Source organism: Macrobrachium nipponense, chromosome 6 (genome assembly GCF_015104395.2).
Source record: "Macrobrachium nipponense isolate FS-2020 chromosome 6, ASM1510439v2, whole genome shotgun sequence".
Classification (NCBI taxonomy): Eukaryota; Metazoa; Arthropoda; class Malacostraca; order Decapoda; family Palaemonidae; genus Macrobrachium; species Macrobrachium nipponense.
The window spans coordinates 55,938,638-55,959,915 of NC_061108.1; the positions used below are offsets into that span (position 1 = coordinate 55,938,638).

A 21,278-nucleotide genomic window follows, 5' to 3' on the forward strand; every position below is an offset into this window, starting at 1 on the left:
ACTTTGTCTTTTTTGTCTATTTTTTCTCCTCTTTCCCGTCATTGTGTAGATCTGGGTAGAGCCTCTTCGGGATTTTCTTTTGTGTGTCATATCGTAATTTATTTCTTTGTAATTTATTTCTTCGTAAGTATGCTTCTTCCTCTTCTTCTTCATCCTCAACTATTTGTACATTCAATCTTGATTTAATAACATTGTCTATCCATGATAGACATGTTGAGCAAAATATTCTGGTATCTTTTCCCATATCTTGCATTACCTCAGCACATGTGGATGGGTCTGAAATGTTGCATGCAGAACATTTTCTGATCAGGTTTGTGGATTAACTATGCTATACCACACCTTACACAGTTTGCATGCTTTTGGAATTCTTTTCCTAATGCATCAATTAGGATATTCAACAATGTTCACCTTATCATTTTCTTTGTCGGAATATGTGGTTTATGTATATTTCTTTATGAGTCTCTTGACCACTTGGATTTTATTTGGAACTTCTTCAATTATTTTCAAGATGTTTTCTGTTGATTTATTCCAGTTTGAAGGATTATATCCTTCTAATATATCTATGAATGCTTTTGTATCTTTTTGGTTAGGACTGTTGCTGATCTCATAGATGAGAAATGCCAGTTCCCTTCCTGCTACCACATCGTATTGCGAATCTGCCCAACAAGCTAAATTTCACCATTTTTTGCCACAGTTGGAACTTACTGCCATCATGTTCTGATTTACAGTATTTCACTTGATAAAAACTAACTTGTAGATGCTTTATCCTACTATTTTCACACTAATCATATCACCGATAGTTCACGAACACTTCTAGATATTTCTCAAATTCTAGTCGTAAGTTAAACTTGTGATATCTGTTGATTAATCAGACTGCGCGCGGGAACGTCTCACCAAGCAAGATGGCTACTACGAGAGAGAGAGAGAGAGATGTTATACATTTCCAGACACACTGCTGTTTGCGTTTGCAAACCATTCAATTACCCACCGTGGGCTGTGTACGACACTCTAACACACAAGTGTATCCAGACCCTTACAACAAGTGGACAATATATATATATATATATATATATATATATATATATATATATATAGTATATATATATATATATATAATAAATAAAAGGTGATGCCACGGAGGAAAATTGAAAGGCGAGAATGTCAAGTTTCAGTCTAAAGGGTCGTGTTAGACCGAAAGTTCTTGGCCTTCTCGCCTTTCAATTTTCCTCCGTGGCATCACCTTTATTTATACATAGCATCACGTTTTATATACTTCGTGATCAAGTTTTTATATATATATATTATATATATATATATATATAGATATATATATATATATATATATATATATATATATATATATATATATATATATATATATAGTATATATATATATATATATATATATATAATATACTGTTTGATATGTAATTTTCTTGAAGAGTACTCGTTTTAGTGGTTTTTAGTAGTGACTTGGAATATACAATTGAAAGGGAAATAAGTCATATATATATATATAATATATATATATATATATATATATATATATATAATATATATATATACATATATAAATTCTTCTGTTAAAACAGGATACGTCTAAATTATAAAAGGCCCATTAAAATACTGGAAATATAACGATATATTTCGGTGTACTGACTCCTACCCTTATCAAGCAGTGAATAAACAGGAAAAGTTACATTTACAAAAACACACATTTCGCAAAAGTAACTTCTTTCTCTCATATATATATATATATATATATATATATATATATATATATATATATATATATATTATATATATGAGAGAAGAAGAATGAGAGAAGTTACTTTTGCGAAATGTGTGTTTCGTAAATGTAACTTTTCCTGTTATTCACTACTTGATAAGGGTAGGAGTCAGTACACCGAAATTAGTCGTTATTTTTTAAACCAGTATTTTAATAGGGCCTTTTATAATTGAGAACGTATCCTGTTTTAACAGAAGAATTTATATATATATATATATATATATATATATATATATATATATGACTTATTTCCCTTTCAATTGTATATTCAAAGTCACTACCAAAAACCACTAAAACGAGTACTCTCTTCAAGAAAATTACATATCAAACAAATATTGCGAATAGGTTTAACTAACATTGCAGACTACAAAGGATTATATAAAAAAACTCACTTCCATAGCAGCCATATTGTACAAATCAAGCTGGTCATTTGTGATTGCAGCTCTTTCAGGTTTAAGCCTCTCAGGAACAACAGGATCCTGCAGCATCCATAGTACTCGTGTCTTATTGCCAATCTGATGTAAGGCCTGAAATAAAAGAAATCACAAAAGGAGTTCATGCTGACAAAGGCACATCAAAATTAATGGTAAACCAAACTATAGTCATGATGTACACTTAAGACTTTCAGTGAATATCATACAGTACAAATACCATAAATCTGCATGGGACTGTTCCACTGCTGTGAAAGATCTCTGAATGCATGAAAAAAATTTGAACAATGAATTTTTCATGAAACTTTTTTCAGCACATATTGGTTAACTATATAGCCAGAATTTGTGGTCTTCACAAATCTGAAACATTCTACTCTTATGTCAAAATATCTAAAGTTGGTTGGCAGGGGACAAACAAAGTGCATTGAACCACATGGGCCCAAGGTTCCAGGAAGTTATGACACTCACCTTGAATCTTAGACAAAAGCACAAAGAAATCAGTTCAAGCACGGAATTAAAATATCCTGATTCTGCATTAGACATTGAATTAAAGAGCAGCACATAAGGCTTTTAATGATCATTAACTTACAATGCAAAAATCGTGCTCATCCTAACATTTTAAACTATAGTATAAACAAATTCTAATACTTTAATCTAAACTGTTTTTATTGAAGCCTCAGACAGATATTACAGTTACTCAACTACCATTACTCATGATGAATAAAAAAAAATCCTAATAAGAAGGCTTGTTTCACACCGAAATGAAGCAGTTGCTTACGAATTCAACAACTTCGTTGCTTTAAATAATTCAGTTTTAGCTTAACAGTATTGGCAAAGAACCTCAACCACTCTCACTGGAAGAGCTAAAATTTGTTTTATGCAAACTGATTATGAAATGTCTTGTTTACAGTTGAAGGTAAATCAAAAAATAAAATCAAGACAATTTTATGATAAAATTGTAATATTTGGGCAAGTAACATTCAAATGTTACAGGTAGGAAAAAAGAGAGGATTGTGTACTTTAAATCAGAGTATAGGAGGTTTATGAGTGCTTGATTATGTAATTTCATAAATTCTTTAGCTGCCTTATTGGCTCTCTCATTCCCATCTACTCGTATACCCACATGAGCAGGTACTCAACAAAAGCTCACTGGAGCAGGACAGGGGTAATCTCTTACTGATTATAAAATTTCCTACTACCCACTACCAACTCCATCCTCTGACTTAAAGACATAATTATATATAATCTGCCATCTGTGTTGAAGGAAATGTTGAAGAAATTCCCTTCTAATTACTTTATTGGAAATATGTTTCTTCCCTCCCACAAATGGTATATTTCAATAGGTGATTTGCATCTTGATGGGGATTTAGGGTATGCACCCTGTGCTATTGGTGTTGTCAATATGCCAGCATCTCTACTTTCTCTTTCAAGCCTTACCTCCAGAGGTTTCGGTGGTCAAGGTCTATTTGCTGCCTGATCTAATGGGGCTGCCACATACTTATAATTTGGATTGCTGTTAAGAGGTTAGGAATTTGGATATGCACTTTGAGATTAGTTCTTCCCTGCGGGTTGAAGGAGGGGATGGATACGCCCGAGTCTACATATATGTGTACTAGCTACAGGGGAAGTACTGTATATAGTACACCCCTGTGCATATCCATAGTGCCAAGTTATGTACAACATCTAATTTTTCTAAGTTAGTTTTACAGGAAGATCCATAAATTTGACAGGCATAATCCATCTTGCTTAACCATATTAGATAAATAAAACATAAGCCGAGTTTTTCAGTCCCCACCTCAAACAAAATGTGATATTTCCTTCAATATATTCAGTGCCTGTTGAACTAAGTTGGTGAAGTCATTTATATTAAGACCAAAGGTAAGTTTCTCATCAAATATCACACCAAGAGACTTAATTTCATCTTCATGTAGTAAGATATTGTCCTTTAAGAAGAGGGTTGGTAACTCCTTTCTTTTCCTAGATAGTTTGCATCTGATGGCTTTAGTTATACGAGGTAGAAACTTCAATTCCATAGCACCTGCCCACTTTGAAGCTTCGTTCATTGCAGTCTGAACCTTCCTGCAAGCTTCTGCAGCAGCAGATCGTTATCTAAAAATAACAATCCTTGGACCCCAACTGGTAGATGATCCATCAGACTATTGATTGCTATCACAAATAAGGTAACACTGAGCAGGCTACCTTGAGGGACACTTTCTTCTTCTATATAGGAAGAGGAAAATGCAGATCCAATGCAAACCTTAAAGTAGCAATCTGATAGAAAATCCTTAAAGAAATACAAGTACCATCCTACTTACAACTCAGCTTGTTTCTGACCAACCGGTTGTAGGGCAAAATAGACGTAAGTTGAACCTTAGAAAGCGGCCAACATACTGGATAGGGCATAATATCAAACCTCTGCTATATAAAGTATGTACATAGTACTGTAATGTAATGTACAATAATTATTTCAATCTTTTTATCATAATGTACTTTAACTGATATATTTTATTCATTTATGTAATGTATAGTATGTACAAGCATACAGTTACAAAAAGGGTTAGGTTCCTGCATGGATGTCAGAAGTCCGTTTGCAATTTAGTCCACAGTACAGTTAATACTGAATGATGCTGCTGAAAGAACAGGGTAACTCAAAATGATGCTGCATGAGTGATGAGATGGCACATTGCTGAATAATTCAGTGGTCAACTGTTATACAGCATGTACTCCTATGCATCAGCCCGCCCAGCCCCGCTGCCAGAAGTGCAGTTTTAAGTGCGAGTAGTCATATGTCGAGCAGGTTCTAAGTTGGGTAGTACTTGTAATACATATTGTCTTCAATACCCCAAGAAGACAACTGCTTCAGAATACCATCCCTCCATATCAAACAAGATTCCAACGACTTGATTCAGGATGGTAAAAGCATTTTGGATCTGATAACATTAGTAGTGGGTCTATAGTACTTCTATTCTTTCCTATTGCCTATTGGATAAAAGATCATTCAAAAAACTTACAAACACAGCTTGTAACAACTATAGGCCTGTAACTTTGAGTTAGTTCTGGGTTCTTACCTGGCTTAAAACTGGGGCTACACCTAACATATTCAAACACTTCGGAAAGGTATGAAGTTTCCATAGATCATTAAGGGTATCCGAAAGGTAGTCTCTACTGGTCTCTGGAAGGTGCTTTAACATTTCCTACCTAATATCATCCTCTCCTGGAGACGCTGATGACGAATTGGCTACAGTATTCAGTTTCTCATCCAGGGTGAAAGGTATATTGAAAGCCTCTGTATTATTGGATTGAGGTGGAACTATTGATGTAGAATATCGTATTTGCTGAAATTCACAAGAGTACTGTGCTTCCACTACATACTTTTGCAAAGTGCTTACAAAACATCTCTGCCACTTCTTTAGGATCAGATATATATCCATTCTCTACCTTTAGCATAGGCAGTGAGACTGGAGTACTTTTGCCTTGAAATTTCCTGACCATATTCCAAATTTGGCTAGATGCAGTTTTTGCTGAAACCTCCATGATGTACTTTATCCATGACAGTCTCCTAGCCTTTTTTACGGTTTTTTCTGCTTTGCACAAACTCTGGCTTACACTATTTTGTTTGCCTGGCAGGGTGACCTTAAATATCTACAAAAGTATGTTCTGGTGACATTCCTAGCAGTTGCACACTTATTACATCAAGGAACAGCTGGACACCATGGCAAACCTACAGTTCTAGGTATATATTTCTCCAAACTATCTAGTGCTACTGCAGTAGTGCTGATAAGCTTGAATTGGAGAAGGGAAGTCGTTGGAATTCTTTTCAATGTTTGTTAATCTTTCATACGAACTCCAATCTGCTTCATCAATTTTCCATTTTGGGAGGCATGGGGATGGTATTATGAATATATTTCATGTATGAGCCAATGGTCACTGCCATATAAGTAGTCCTTACTTACTGACCACTGGTATTATAGTGCAAGAGTTGAGGAACATATTGTTAAATCTATGGCAGAAGAGTAATTATGGTATACATCATACCTTGTTTTTTATCCATTGTTCAATAAAACTATACTGTTTCTGCCAAGTAGCTGCTCAACTATCACATACATTACTTCCCCAAATTTATTGTTTTGCATTAAAATCAGGCATTAATATGAATGAGGATGGCAGCTGGTCAATTAGTTGTTGAGGGTCAGATACATCTAACTGCCTGTTGTTACAAGACATTATATAGGTGAGCATCCAATCACGGCTGCAGACATAAAGAATGATCAGAGTTATCTTTTTATCAATAGAAATTTGTACAGCACAAACCTGAAGTATTGTGTCATGTTGGTGATGCTGCATTTTACAGATTTATGGATAATAAAAGCTGTGTCTCCTTAAGCACTTCTGATTGTTAGATCTGTAGAAATTATAATTTAAACCAGGGTTATATAATTTGTCCCCAATTTTGGTTTCTTGAAGACATTATCCTTGCCTTTGAATCCCTGATCCATGTTTTGATTTGTTCAGCACTTAATATTATACTTCAACAGTTCCACTGTAAGATTAAGGGGGCCGGCCGGCTAATGCCCTTTTTTAAGGACAGGACTTTGATATTCATACCACTTAATAAGGTGACTTGGGACATCTCCAAACCGCATATGATTTTCGCCTCTGACCTTCGGTTTTTTGACGCCAGGGCGATTTATCCCGAAAATAACCATTTTTTTCAAATTCTATCTCCTCCCTTGATATTTATAATATTAAGACCTGGGATTACTATCATATATAAGACCTGCTGTAGACCTCAATCGAATGGAGAGTTTTTTTTTCTAAAAGTCATTTTTTTTTGCAAGATATGAATTTTTCAATATGGTAAAAAAATAAACCCTTTAAATCAGGAGAAAAAAATTTATAAAAAAAATAACGAAACAAAAATTGGAAAAAAGGGCTCTATTTGATTGTTCTATAAGGTCGTTCTGAGTTATATACCAAATTCCATGTATAGCTTTAAAACTAAGTGAGAAGATAATATTTTGAAGGTCAATAAGTATAGTTTTGAGATACGGGCGTTCAAAGTTTTCCTTCGTATTTCTATAAAGACAATGTTAATAAATAATGATTATTATGAATGTATATTTCTTTTTTGTGATATTAAACCAACTATCCACTTTTTATATAATTAAATCATAAATTAATCATATGATCCCTTTGCTCATATATCGCAGCCTGGGGCACTGCTTGAGGCAAGATGGGGCACTCCTTCCTACGCAATTCTCTCTCTCCCCTTCACTAACTCGGCTTATTACAGCGAATTTTCTTCTTCTGTATGTTAGCGAGATGTTTTCCTTGTATTTTCCTCTTTGGCATGATAAAATTCTTGCCCGAAACAAATATAAACAAAAAACGTAAATGCAAGAGAATGTCAAGAGGTGAAACTCGAAGGCGTACTCTTTTTTTACAAAGACAATTTAATAAATCATGATTATTATGAATTTCATATTCCATGGAAATTTGGGTTTTAAAAACCAAAAAACCAAAACTTTGTTATTTATCATAAATGAAGATCTCTTTGTTCAAAAGATTTCGTAGCCTTGGTGCACAGTGTGTGACGTGTGCTGTCAAGCAAGACGGGGCGTTACTAAGCAAACCCTCCCCTCTTTTCACTAACTACGCATATATATTGATATTCTGTAATAATTACTTGAGGCGATTATTTTTCTTCGTCTGTATGATAGCGAGATGTTTTCCTTGTCTTTTCCTCATTGGCATGATGAAATTCTTGCTGAAACATACATAAACATACGTAAAAGCAGGCGTATGTCAGAGGTGAAATGGAACGTGTAGACTACTCGAAGTCTGTGATCGCACTAAATCAGGACTGGACTTGGTAGCTGAGCCTGGTCTCCTTCTCGACTCTGGGAATGTCTACAAATGCCATTTCTCCCAATTTCTTTGACAATAATTATCAAAATTTACGATAATAGAGGAAATATTGCATTTTCTTGTACGGATCAATGTTTTAGGCTTATTGAGTTACGTTAACTAATTACCCTGTAACTACGAAAGTAAGAGGAATTTTGACGAAATATACGTATGCGTATTCTCAATTGCCATATGAAGCTCCATGAATTTTTTCATGACTTTGCATTTTTCGCCCTATACCTCCATATATAGGGGTTCCGGCCGGCCCCCTTAACATTAAACTGTAAGATTGACATTATTTATGTTTAAAGTTTTTAGATTGCTTTTCCTGTTAGATTTGTTTCTTTGGGATGTAGAATTTGTGAATGGTCTATGGATCCATGGCTTTCCATTGGTATACCCTTATCATTTGCTCATTTGGTATATACTTCAGGATGAGGATGGACCTCTTGTGGTCTCACTTAGATGCTTCAGAAACACATTCCACTGCCTTTCTCAAACACCTTCAGCAAACTCCAAAGACCTGGGAAGACATTACAGCTGATGCTTGAATTCTCAATAATTTTGATAAATAAGTCAAAGACCATTCTCATATGTTTATACTAAGGTTCTGGTTGTGATGCAACCTTGTCTTTGTTGTCAGTCTTCACGGGGGCTTCTTCTTCCTCCTTACCAGCAACAACTGCAGCTGCTAGCTGAATGTTATACAAAAATTGAAAACAAGATTGTCACTGCCACCATCCAGCCACTCCTGTGTCCCATCCTCAGGAATGACATCACCTCACTTAGGCACATAAGTCATCAATGTCATAGCCTTGTTAGTCAATCATGCTCTCTTCCCCATGAAGGATACCGTTTCACGTATGATCCAAGGTCTGTACAGAGACTTCCTTCCAAGCATCTGTGAAGTTGTAGATGGTAGATTTCAGTGAACACTTTCAAAGACTATATTTCATTCCCCTTATGTATCCTTCTTCTCCAACATCACCATAACCATCCTCCAGGTACCTCCTCCGGTATAGTTATATTGTTGCAACCATAACATCTTGGTCCATTAGTTGAATGAGTGCAGTCATATCAGTTGACAAAACTATGACCCTAATACTACCTTTGCCACCAACCAACTGGGTTGTGGTAAGATGCAACAGACTTCACCCAATGTCTAGCAATCCAAAAGTCCTTGTGTCTGATGACTTATAACCTCCATACAAAAGTTTTTACAGAAGCAACTAGAAATGATCCTGGAGAACCAAGCCTTTGCCAGAAATAAAATCACTGGTAGATTACTGTCAAACCACAACTGGTTTGCAATGATGCCAACTAGCATTTGCAAATAAAGCAGACATGCATAGCTTACAAAGCCTTCAAGTAGGTCCACTTTTTCCTTATCATCAGCCAATGTTAGTGGGTAAAGTGTTATAGATTTGATGTGAAAGAAGCCCTTCCTTTATCATACTCTTTCACTGTCTGCTGAAATTCTCTATTCCTCTTCAAAAGCATCTAAAGATTCAACATAAATCTAGTTCCTGGAAACCCCATTTTGAATCTGGAAACAAGACATCCACCCTTCAGATGATTTAGTCAGTAAACCTAAGCAGACTTGCAAACAACATTGCAGCAAACTTCATCCCAGTTCCATGTATGTGCACACCAGCAGCCCTTTCCTGAAAAAACCAGATCAAGGTCAACTGTTCACCTTCCTTATGATGAGTTTCACCAATGCCATACAGACCCAACTCCTTGACATCTTCCTAGTCTGTAGTGAACTTCTTAAGCTTGGTCTTAGCACTCTTGATATCATGCAAGGCAAACTGGGCGATGCCATACTCCTCCACGATACGTGCCCCAGACCAACCAGCTTCGATGCTCTCAACGATTTCCAGCTTTTTTGAGGATTTTGCATCTTCCTGGATCTCTTAGGAAGTTGTGGGGTCATACACAACAGGCATAGCACCACACAAAGTAATACCTGAAGCAACACTGTGAGCACCACAATAAAAACCACCTGTTGAGGGGACAGCTTTGTGGCAAATGAGCACACATCAACTATTCTAAGCATGAACAGTAAGGAGTGAAGTTCAACTAAAAAAAGGAGTAAAGCAACTTTGCTGCAATGTACCGAGAAATTGTTCGAATGTAGACAATTAGATAAGGAAATTCTTATGATATCAATACACATGTTTCTACTGGCCATTGAAGAGAAATAATGACATGCATTTTCTCCTATGGATGATGTATCTGTCTCTGCCAATTAAAAGTGATACACATGGTGGACATGTGATGATGCATCAAGTGATGTAGTACTTTTATGCAAACAACATCCACAAAAGCTCTCTAGGGGTCCAATGCCCATGTACCTCTCCGCACCCATAACTCTTACCCTGGTTTAAAACTCCCACAATAATCCTTTCACAGCCTGCTTATGCCTTTAAGCAGTATTAAGAATGCTTCCTTCCACTTGCACTGCATTGCCAGCCAACCAAGCATGGCTTTCTTCATTTTTATGAATTGTATATTGTGAAGCTGATACGGTGAAACTGGGTAATTGAGGGACTTCTATGTGTGTGTGTGTGTATACATACATATATACGTATATACAGTGGACCCTTGTTAAGACAGCCTAATAGGGAGGCCAGGGTGTCCGTGTTAGCTGATAGTCCTATTTATTTGGATATACCTATATACATATATGTATATACACGTACCTATTGATGGCTATAAATATATGTATTTTATTTTGTTATTTCTATACAGAGTATGAATAGAAATATTTTAATTAAACCCCATAGAAAAAGATGAGAAATGAAGAATAAACATTATAAAAATCATAGAATTCAACCTCATATGTAGATGCCTAGGAGACACATTAAAGCATAACTTGTTAATCAAACATCACTACTGTAGCAAAAAAAATTTTTTTTTTTATTATAGTTATTTATCATTATAGTTTATTATTTATATAGTATACTGTTGAATGATTGAGGTCAATAACATCATTAATAACAAAATAGTGGGACAATTATGACCATATGTTCACTAACACATTTTAAGCAAAAACATTCCGTAAAACGAAAATATATACATGATAAAAATAATTTTAATTAAATTTGTGAATTTTAAAGAAAAGTAAGACTATAAAATATGTTTCATCACAACAATCTTGGAGAGGGTTGTTCTGTATGTATTGTTACTAATGTCGTCAACAGTTTGCAGTCATATTGTGTGATTTAAATGTCTATAAAATGAACAGAAGTAGAGGACTGTCATTAACTAACAGATCACCATGGCAACCAGCCAGTCAATCAGGTTTTATCTGTATTTTGTCTGTAAGTGCATGTGCTTTGAATATAATATGTAGTTTTTAATAGTCTAAGAATTTCACATGTTTTATGAAGAACAGAATGAATTCCTTCCTTCAAAATTGTTGAAATATGAAAGACGATAAAAATGATGATAGAATTTACCTGCATAGAGGAACTGGCAATTTCTCTCTAAACTATTGGCTACGTTGTTTATTTTTGTGGGTATAAAATCTCGAGCCATGGCTACACAGTTGATTCTCGCAAAGTTTTGGCTACTGCAGACTTTCCCGTACCACAGAATATAACAGATCTTCGATCTTTTATGGGACTTGTTAATTAGCTTGGAAGTTTTTCTTCAGTAATTGCACATGAAGCACAACCACTCAGAGATTTACTGAGGCAGCGTAATGAATGATGTTGGACAACACAACATGATTTGTCTTTTAGGAGAGTCAAGGAAGCACTTACTGCACCCCCTGTACTTGCACATTTTGATGCAACTTTGCTAACCATGTTGCAGACAGATGCATTGCGACTGCATGGTCCGGGATTTGCTTTACTTCAAAAGCATGGAACGGACTGGAAACTAATGCAATGTGGCTCAAGATTCTTTCAGATGTTGAAACAAGATGTTCTGTGATAGAGCTGGAAATGACAGCTGTATTATGTTCAATAAAGAAATGTCATACTTACTTGGCTGGATTACCTTATTTTGATGTTGTGGTAGATCACAGACCATTGATACCAATTCTTAACAGTAAGTCACTTGGTGAAATTGAAAACCCAAGACTTCAACGCATGAGAGAGAAGCTAAGTAATTTCAGTTTTACTGACCACTGGCAGAAGGGAATTATTCGGGAAGTATTCATTGTATTCCAGATGCTTTATTGCATGCACCAGTTCAGGATCCTACGGAACAAAATAGTTTGAATGAGGATGGATCCACTGATCCCTTGCATGTTGCAATTGTGAATGCCCTTGACACACATGAAGATGGTGTACTTCTGACACCTCTAAAGGACAAAACGTTGGAAAAGGTACGTGTTGCTGCTGAACAGGATGCAGAATACAATTCACCTCAGGAAATTAGAATGAAAAGTTTTCCTGAACACTGCCATAATTTGGAAGTAGAACTCAGGCCTTTCTGGAATATACATGATATGCTTGCTGTAGATGATGACCTAATTGTTTATGGAGCAAGACTTCTTATACCCAAGAGTCTTCGACAGGAAACTCTTGAATGTCTTCATGATGGTCATCAGGGAATAGACCGCACAAAAAAGGAGAGCGCGACAGACTGTTTACTGGCATAAAATTGACAGAGATATTGAGAACATGGTTTCTTGTATCAAATGCCGTCCTCTTTTACCAAATCAAAGGAATGAATCTCTATGGCAAGAAGAAGATCTACCAAGTAGAGTTTTGAATCCGTATCTACGGATTATTTTCATGTCATGGGTCGTGCTTATCTTGTTTATATTGACAAGTTGTCTGGATGGCCTTGTGTAACTTCGTGTCAGGGTATAGCTTCTGCAGCCAATCTAATACGGTCACTGAGGGCTATATTTTCAGATACTTGTGTTCCTGTTTTGTTGAAAACTGATGGAAGACCACAGTTTGCTTCATCAGCTTTGAGACGTTTTTTATCTCACTGGGGAGTAGAACATCGCATTACTTTGCCATATAATCCGAAGGCAAATGGACATGCAGAAGCATCAGTGAAAATTATCAAGAAGCTGATTATAACAACTGCTAAGAATGGGAACCTGGATGCAGATGAATTTGCCCGTGGAATGTTGGAGCTTAGGATTACACCTCGTGCTGATGGCAGATCACCAGCTCAAGTTTTATTTGGTCATCCCCTCAGGTCTTTTATTCCAACACATCGTCGCTCACTTGCCAAAAAGTGGCAAAAGAAAGCAGAGGAATGTGATGTTAAAGCAGAGTATTTGCGAAGTCAGGAGAAGCAATGATACGACAGCACTGCTAGACCCCTTTCTCATTTGAAAATGGGTAGTTATGTTGATGTTCAAGATCACACCACAGGACTTTGGAATCGCCCAGGTGTTGTTGTCGGCATTGGATCCAGGTGAGATTATTTTATAAAGATGGGCAGTGGGCGCATTTTGTGGAGAAACCGAAAGTTCCTGAGACCACATCGACCTTTTCAACCAATATATGTAATAATCACATTAAAAGTCATATATTTTCCATATATATGACTTTTCCATATATGTAAATAAGCCCATGACCCAAGGGGTCACTGGCGAGACAAGGAGTGTGATATGAGCTAATAAACAGGACTCAAGCTAGACGCTGCCGCATTATGTTTGCGACGCCCTGGTTTGCATTTGCTTGTGTAATCAAAAGCATTGTCTTGTAAAACAGGTCACAGTGCCTTCCTCTGAGAAGATGGTGACCTATCACCCGCAGAGACAACACGTGACTTCCTAGTCACATGTTCGTCTGTCTGTATGTTATGTATGCTGAGATAAGCTTTGTTCTACTATCTTTGTAAAAGACTTTGTAACTTAGATCTCTACTTCCCTTCATCAAGACCAGTTCTCTGAAATCACTTCTTCCTCTACTCCAGAGATGTAGTTTCCAAATATACGTTAAGTTTGACAACTCAGAGTTTGAGTCTTCACCTCTATATTCAAAGAAGATACTAATGGAACTTAGAAACTCTCTCTGCATCGATGTCACTCCGACGAGAATGGGAAGTAGACCAACAGATACTTGCGTATAACATCGCAGGGTATAACCTCCAACGGGACGCTTTTCTATACATAGGCATATCCCGTATATACATGGAACAAGCCTTGATGCAACTAATACTCCCAGTAAACCAAAGGATGTGGAGAGGTCACAAGATAATTCTACTGCTGAGGTTATTAGCAAATCAATCTTGCCTACACCAGATCCACGTCGTAGTTTGCGGCATAGGAAAGAACCTGATCGTCTACAAGTAAAATGGAAGAAAAACACGTATGAATAAGAAGAATTTTCAGACGCCAGGGATTATAATATTATCACCCTAGACATCTTTAGGGGAGGTGTGTGTGATATACAGTGGACCCCCCGTATTCGCGTTCTCCAGATTCGCGGACTCACACATTCTCGGATTTCTCTCGGGAAAGTTTCACTGCATTATTCGCGGAAAATTCGCGCATTCGCGGTATTTTTCTATGATAAATATCCACAAATTCCTGGTTTTTTTTATTAATTTCATCATAAAATGCACTTTTTGTGATAAAAACTATTAAAAAAAACCAGTAGGAAAATTTTTAGTGGGTTTTTCTTGAGTTTTAACTAACAAAATAGGCTGTTTTTAGCATTTTTATAGGGGTTCAAACATTCGCGGATTCTAACTATTCACGAGGGGGTCTGGTAACGCATCCCCCGCGAATACGGGAGGGGGACCCACTGTACACAAACAAATCCATAATTATTTATTTGTTTACTAGTTATGTAATGGGTTGTTCGGAAATTATATTGTAATGGTAATTGGTTTCAAATGTAAATAAACAAGCGAGAGTTCTGTAATACTTTTCTTTATATATATGTAACGAATATTGTAAGTCTCTGCTTAGCCGTCAGTTTGTATAGTAACCTCTTATTACAGAGACATATCTTTGCTTGTGTTTCTTTGCCAGCCTACAAGAGATCAAACAAAAACGCTTATAACTGCCTATCTTGAAAGTTCAAATACCAAATGTATACCTTAAATAACATCCTACTAATGTATTAATCATTAAGATTATATTATTAATATATTTTCAAAGTTATCTTAAACATTTTGCCATTGAAAATATTCGCAATTTACCAATCCTAACTAAAAGCATATTTATCTGCTGCTTTATATAAGTGACTCGCTAATATTTTTTAACTATTATGTCATTGATGTTAACCCTATAGTATTCTTTTCCAAATGATAAGTCATATGTATAAAGAAATTATGTATGATACATTCGTAAAGTAACAAAGTCTACAGGCATAGCCAGCCCTGTTTCACGGGCAGAACCAGCTCCGTTTCAGGAGTGGGGGACGTAGTATGAAACCCCAATATAAACCATCTTAGGGGTCCGCACTATAACCCTGCCAAGTTTCATGTCCATCGGACCAGCCGTTTGGCTGTGATTGAATGACAGGCAGATGGATGGACGGACAGACATAACGCCCATTATAGAATAATAAGATGAGATATAAGAACAGTCAATAACAGAGAGAGAGAGAGAGAGAGAGAGAGAGAGAGAGAGAGAGAGAGAGAGAGAGAGAGAGAGAGAGAGAGAAATTTTATTGTTATTGCTTAATCTCATTAAACTTAATATTATTTGGAAATTAGTATTGTAAATTATTATTTTATCATAAAATGCAGTACGTAGTACCTTTCAAGATATATACATACATTTCTAACACTTCCAGCCAAAACAGCGGGGAAGTGTCACCACTATGAAATACCTATCTTGTGGAGAGAGAGAGAGAGAGAGAGAGAGAGAGAGAGAGAGAGAGAGAGAGAGAGAGAGAGAGAGAGTTATCCTTATTTAAAAATATGAAATGGAAAGATTATTGTGTTTCTTTAAAATGCTACCACATATGAATTAGTTATATTATTATTATTATTTGAAAATATTAATAAACATATCATACATACATACACCATCTGTGAGAGAGAGAGAGAGAGAGAGAGAGAGAGAGAGAGAGAGAGAGAGAGAGAGAGAGAGAGAGAGAAATTGCAAGACCAACTTGCCCCCCCCTTCTGTCAGATTACTTGACATATTTGACAGCTCTGGACCTCAGCTTAGTACCTGGATCTAAAAAGAAAGATGTGAGGTAGAATGGATTTTCCTTCATTCTTACATAATTTTTCAATTTATAAACTAAAATCTTACTGATTTACTATAGTATTTTCATTATTGATTTGATATTATTGCTGTTTACATTAATATTAATATTTGAAAATTAGTAAATCATTTATCATAAAAAACATACATCTCTGTGAGAGAGAGAGAGAGAGAGAGAGAGAGAGAGAGAATTGTTATTTTTATGTGATATCCTTTAAACTTATTAAACTTACTAGTACAGTATTAACCCTTAATAACCTAAGCGGTATTTCAGAAATTGTCTCCTGTATGCCGGTGGGGTTCGGGAGTGAGCGCCGAAGCGGAAAAAAAGTTTTTTTAAAAAATCACAGCATGCTCAGTTTTCAAGATAAAGAGTTCATTTTTGGCTCCTTTTTTTTGTCATTGCCTGAGGTTTAGTATGCAACCATCAAAAATGAAAAAAAATATCATTGTCATATATAAATATTAGAATATATGACAGCGCAAAAAAAATTTCATATATAATTGTATACAAATTGCACTGTGAGCAAAACGATTCAAGCTAATGAGTAAATTTTTTTTCGTTGTATTGTACACTAAATTGCAATCATTTTGGTATATAGCTAATTGTAAAATGATCAAAGCAACATAGAGAAAATATTATCACAAAATGAAGCATGAATTCGTAATGCAAGGACGTATAAAAAGTTTTTTTTTTTTCAAAAATTCACCATAAATCGAAATATTGTGCTAGAGACTTCCCGTTTGTTGCATAATGAAGGTAATTGATTGAATATTACTATCCAGTAAGAGTTTCAGCTTACATTGCATTTTTCGACCATTCCGGTCGAGTTAAATTTGACCAAATGTCGAATTTTTTTTATTTATCGTGATTTATATGCAAATATTTCAAAACTGATAAAAGCTACAACCATGAGTTATTTTTTGTTGTATTTTACATGACATTGTGCACATTTTCATATATAAAACTCTATGTAACAGCTAATATAAAATGGTGCAAATATTACGACAATGTGACGTAAGCATTTCGGAGATTGGCGGACGAGATACCGTGCATGGAGGGAAGGAAAAAGTTTCTTTTAAAAATTCACCATAAATCGAAATATTGTGCTAGAGACTTCCGGTTTGTTGCAAAATGAAGGTAAGTAATTGAATATTACTAGATTGAAAGGGTTTTAGCTTAAAATTGCGTTCTTCGACCATTTCGGTAGAGTCAAAGTTGACCGAAGGTCATTTTTCTATTTATCGTGATTTATATGCAAATATTTCAAAACTGATGAAAGCTACGACCATGAGTTATTTTTTGTTGTATTCCACATAAAATTTCGCACATTTTCATATATAAAACTCTATATAACGGCTAATATAAAATGGTGCAAATATTACGACAAAGTGACTCAAACATTTTGGAGATTTGCCGCTGAGATACCGCACGTGGAGGGAAGGAAAGTTTTTTCCATAAATTCACCATAAATTGAAATATTGTGCTAGAGACTTGCAATTTGTTTCAAAATGAAGGTAAATGATTGAATATTACTAGACTGTAAGAGTTTTAGCTTTCAATTGGGTTTTTCGACCATTTCGGTCAATCAAATTTGACCGAATTTTTACTATTTATTGCGATTTATAAGCAAATATTTCAAAACTGGTAAAAGCTACGACCATGAGTTATTTTATGTTGTATTCTACATGAAATTGCACTAATTTTCATATATAAAACTCTATGTAACGGCTAATATAAAATGGTGCAAATATTATGACAAAGTGACTCAAACATTTCGGTTTGCAGATGAGTTACCTTGCGCGGAGGGAATGAAAAAGTTTTTTAAAAAATTCACCATAAATCAAAGTATTGTGCAGGAGACTTACAATTTGCTTCAAAATGAAGGTAAATGATTGAATATCACCAGAGTGTTAGATTTTCTGCTTACCCAAAAATACCACCAATAACCAATATATATATATTAATAGTAGAGATATATTATTAGTATATTATATTATTATAGCTAACCCCTATAATATATGATATCATATAGATATAATAATATATAATCAGAATATATTTATATAGATCATAGATATATAGATAGATATAGATTAGAGATATAGAATCTAGATATATAGATAGATTTAGAGATTATATAGAGATAAGCATATAATAGATAAGATTTTATATAGATATATTATAGATAGATATATAGATATATAATGAGTATATTCTCTATATGATAGATCAATATATATATAGATATATATATTAATGTATCTATATAGATAGAGAGATTATGATATAGATATATATATATATATATATATATAAATATATATCGATCTATATATATAGATATAGATATATATATCTATATAAAATATATATACTATATATATTAGATCTATATATACTACGCCCATATATATGATATATATATATATATATCTATATATATATATTATATCTATATATATATATATCTATATATCTCCTATATAGCTATATATATATATATAGCTCTAAGATATATAGACTATATATAGATCTTATATAGTATATTCAGGACACATATATATAATTATATATATAGTCTATAGATATATAATGAAATCTATATATTATGATATTTTATATATATATACTATATATATTATATAATATAATATATTCATATATATATATATGATATATATGATATAGACATATTAGATATGATAAAGAAATTATATATACATATATATATAATAGATATAGATTTATATATATATCATAGATCTATATATATAGATCTATATAGATATAGATATACATAGATGAGATATATAGATATATATTATATATATATTTATATATATATAAATAATATATATTATAATTATATATTATAATTAATAATATATATAATTATATATATATATATATATATTTTATATAATCTATATATATATATATATAGATTCGATAATATTATATATATAATTATATTATATAGATTATATATTATATATTATATTAGATATATTATAGATTTAGATATATATTAGATATAGATATATAATAGATATAGATATACATAGATATAGATATATAGATATATTAATATACAATATATAGTATATATCTATATATCTATATATATATATCTATATATCTATATCTATATCTATATATATTATATTTATATATATATATATATATATATATATATATATATATATATATATATATATATACTATATATACAGGCAGTCCCCGGGTTACGACGGGGGTTCCGTTCTTGAGACGCGTCGTAAGCCGAAAATCGTCGTAAGCCAGAACGACGCATGGAAATATGTCTTAAACTAATAAAAAGTTATAAAAACCTTACTTGTAATCCTTTGGTTACACTACATGTTGTTTCCTGTAGTTTTATGTACAACCTGGAGTTATTTTTCATAAAAGAATGCTGGTTCTTGAAGGTAAAAAAACTATTGTAATCTCTGGTGACACTACATTCTTGAAGTTTTATGTACAACCTGGAGTGATTTTGCAAAATCTTGAGGGCTACAAGAACAGCTGATTACTATTTACGTATCATATAGACTAATTAAAGTAAATGTATCTTTAAATAGGTTATATATTAGTATCAACAAAACATTTCCTGCCATGAGTCAGAGGCCGTTTAATGAAACGAACACTTCTCTGTCCTATCTGTTCAGAAAATAAACGTTACGTCAATCCCCGAGACATTGTTGCCAAAGCGTCTCTCTCTCTCTCTCTCTCTCTCTCTCTCTCTCTCTCTCTCTCTCTGATCAAATTACATTGGAAACTTGACATACGATTGCCCTAATATACGAATGTTTTGAGATATAACAGAAAATTTGCGAAAATACAAGCTTTGATATACAAGAAATATTTGAGATACGATTTTGCGATGAGTGTTAGTTGTATAGGCAACCGATAAATGGCGTTCAGTCTGTTTGTTTGTTGGTGCTGCATGTTAACACGTCGTTGTTTAGTTCGTTGTATTTGCGCCTATTTTCGTGTTATTTTGTCTATTTATTATTAACCATGGGTCTCAAAGCTAAAGACAAAGCAGGTGATAAGAAAAAACCCAAGAAAATTATTTCGATGGAAGCAAAACATGAATTATAGCAAAGCATGAACGTGGCGTTCGTATCGTCCGATTTGGCAAACGAGGTATGGTCGACAAATCCTTACTACAATATCCACGATCATCAAGCAGAAGGAAGCTATAAAAAACCCCCGAGACCATTGTTGCCAAAGCGTCTCTCTCTCTCTCTCTCGTCTCTCCATCTCTCACTCGTCTCTCTCTCTCTCTGATCAAATTACGTACTGGATAATGTCTCTCTTTGGATACTTCGATTTTGCCAAATATTGAGGGCTACAAGAACAGTTTTGATTACTATTTACGTATCATATAGACTAATTAAAGTAAACTTATCTTTAAATAGGCTTATATTATTAGTATCAACAAAACATTTACTGGCATGAGTCAGAGGCCGTTTAACGAAACGAACACTTCTCTGTCCTTAACTCGGAGCGTCGGAAGACGACTCTCTCTCTCTCTCTCTCTCGCTCTCTCTCTTTCTCTCCCCTCTCTCTCTCCTCTCTCTCTCTCATCTCCTCTCTCTCTCTATTCTCCTCTCTCTCTCTCTCTCTCTCTCTCTCTGATCAAATTACTGGATAATGTCTCTCTTTGGATACTTGGAATTTGCGTTGTAATCTAACCAGAAACTTCGTTTTGTTATTATTACTGGAAACAAGCAATGATTTTTTCATTATTTGCGCTTTTGGACTGTTATATGTAAACTAGTATGTATTCATTCGCTCGGAAACTAGTTCCGCATATGAGGCGTCACTAAAAAACATAGAAAAATACAACATAAAAAGTGTCGAAAATCATCATAATCTCAAAATTTTTGTTGTAATCTAACCAGAAACTTATTTTTATTAATATACTGTGCTAAACTATAAAGGATTTTTATCATAGTATGCGTTTTTTAAAAGCGT

General features: G+C 34.2%; 1 protein-coding gene across 3 annotated transcripts in view; it reads right to left on the reverse strand.

The window, feature by feature from the left end:
* Window positions 1-21,278, reverse strand: part of LOC135216375 (N-acetylneuraminate 9-O-acetyltransferase-like) — a 363,601-nt gene that overhangs the window by 226,441 nt on the left and 115,882 nt on the right. For all 3 annotated transcript variants that reach the window (XM_064251636.1, XM_064251639.1, XM_064251637.1), the window contains one exon: window positions 2,182-2,316. In XM_064251636.1, coding sequence (XP_064107706.1) covers window positions 2,182-2,316 — 135 coding nt within the window. The remainder of the gene's footprint in view (window positions 1-2,181; window positions 2,317-21,278) is intronic.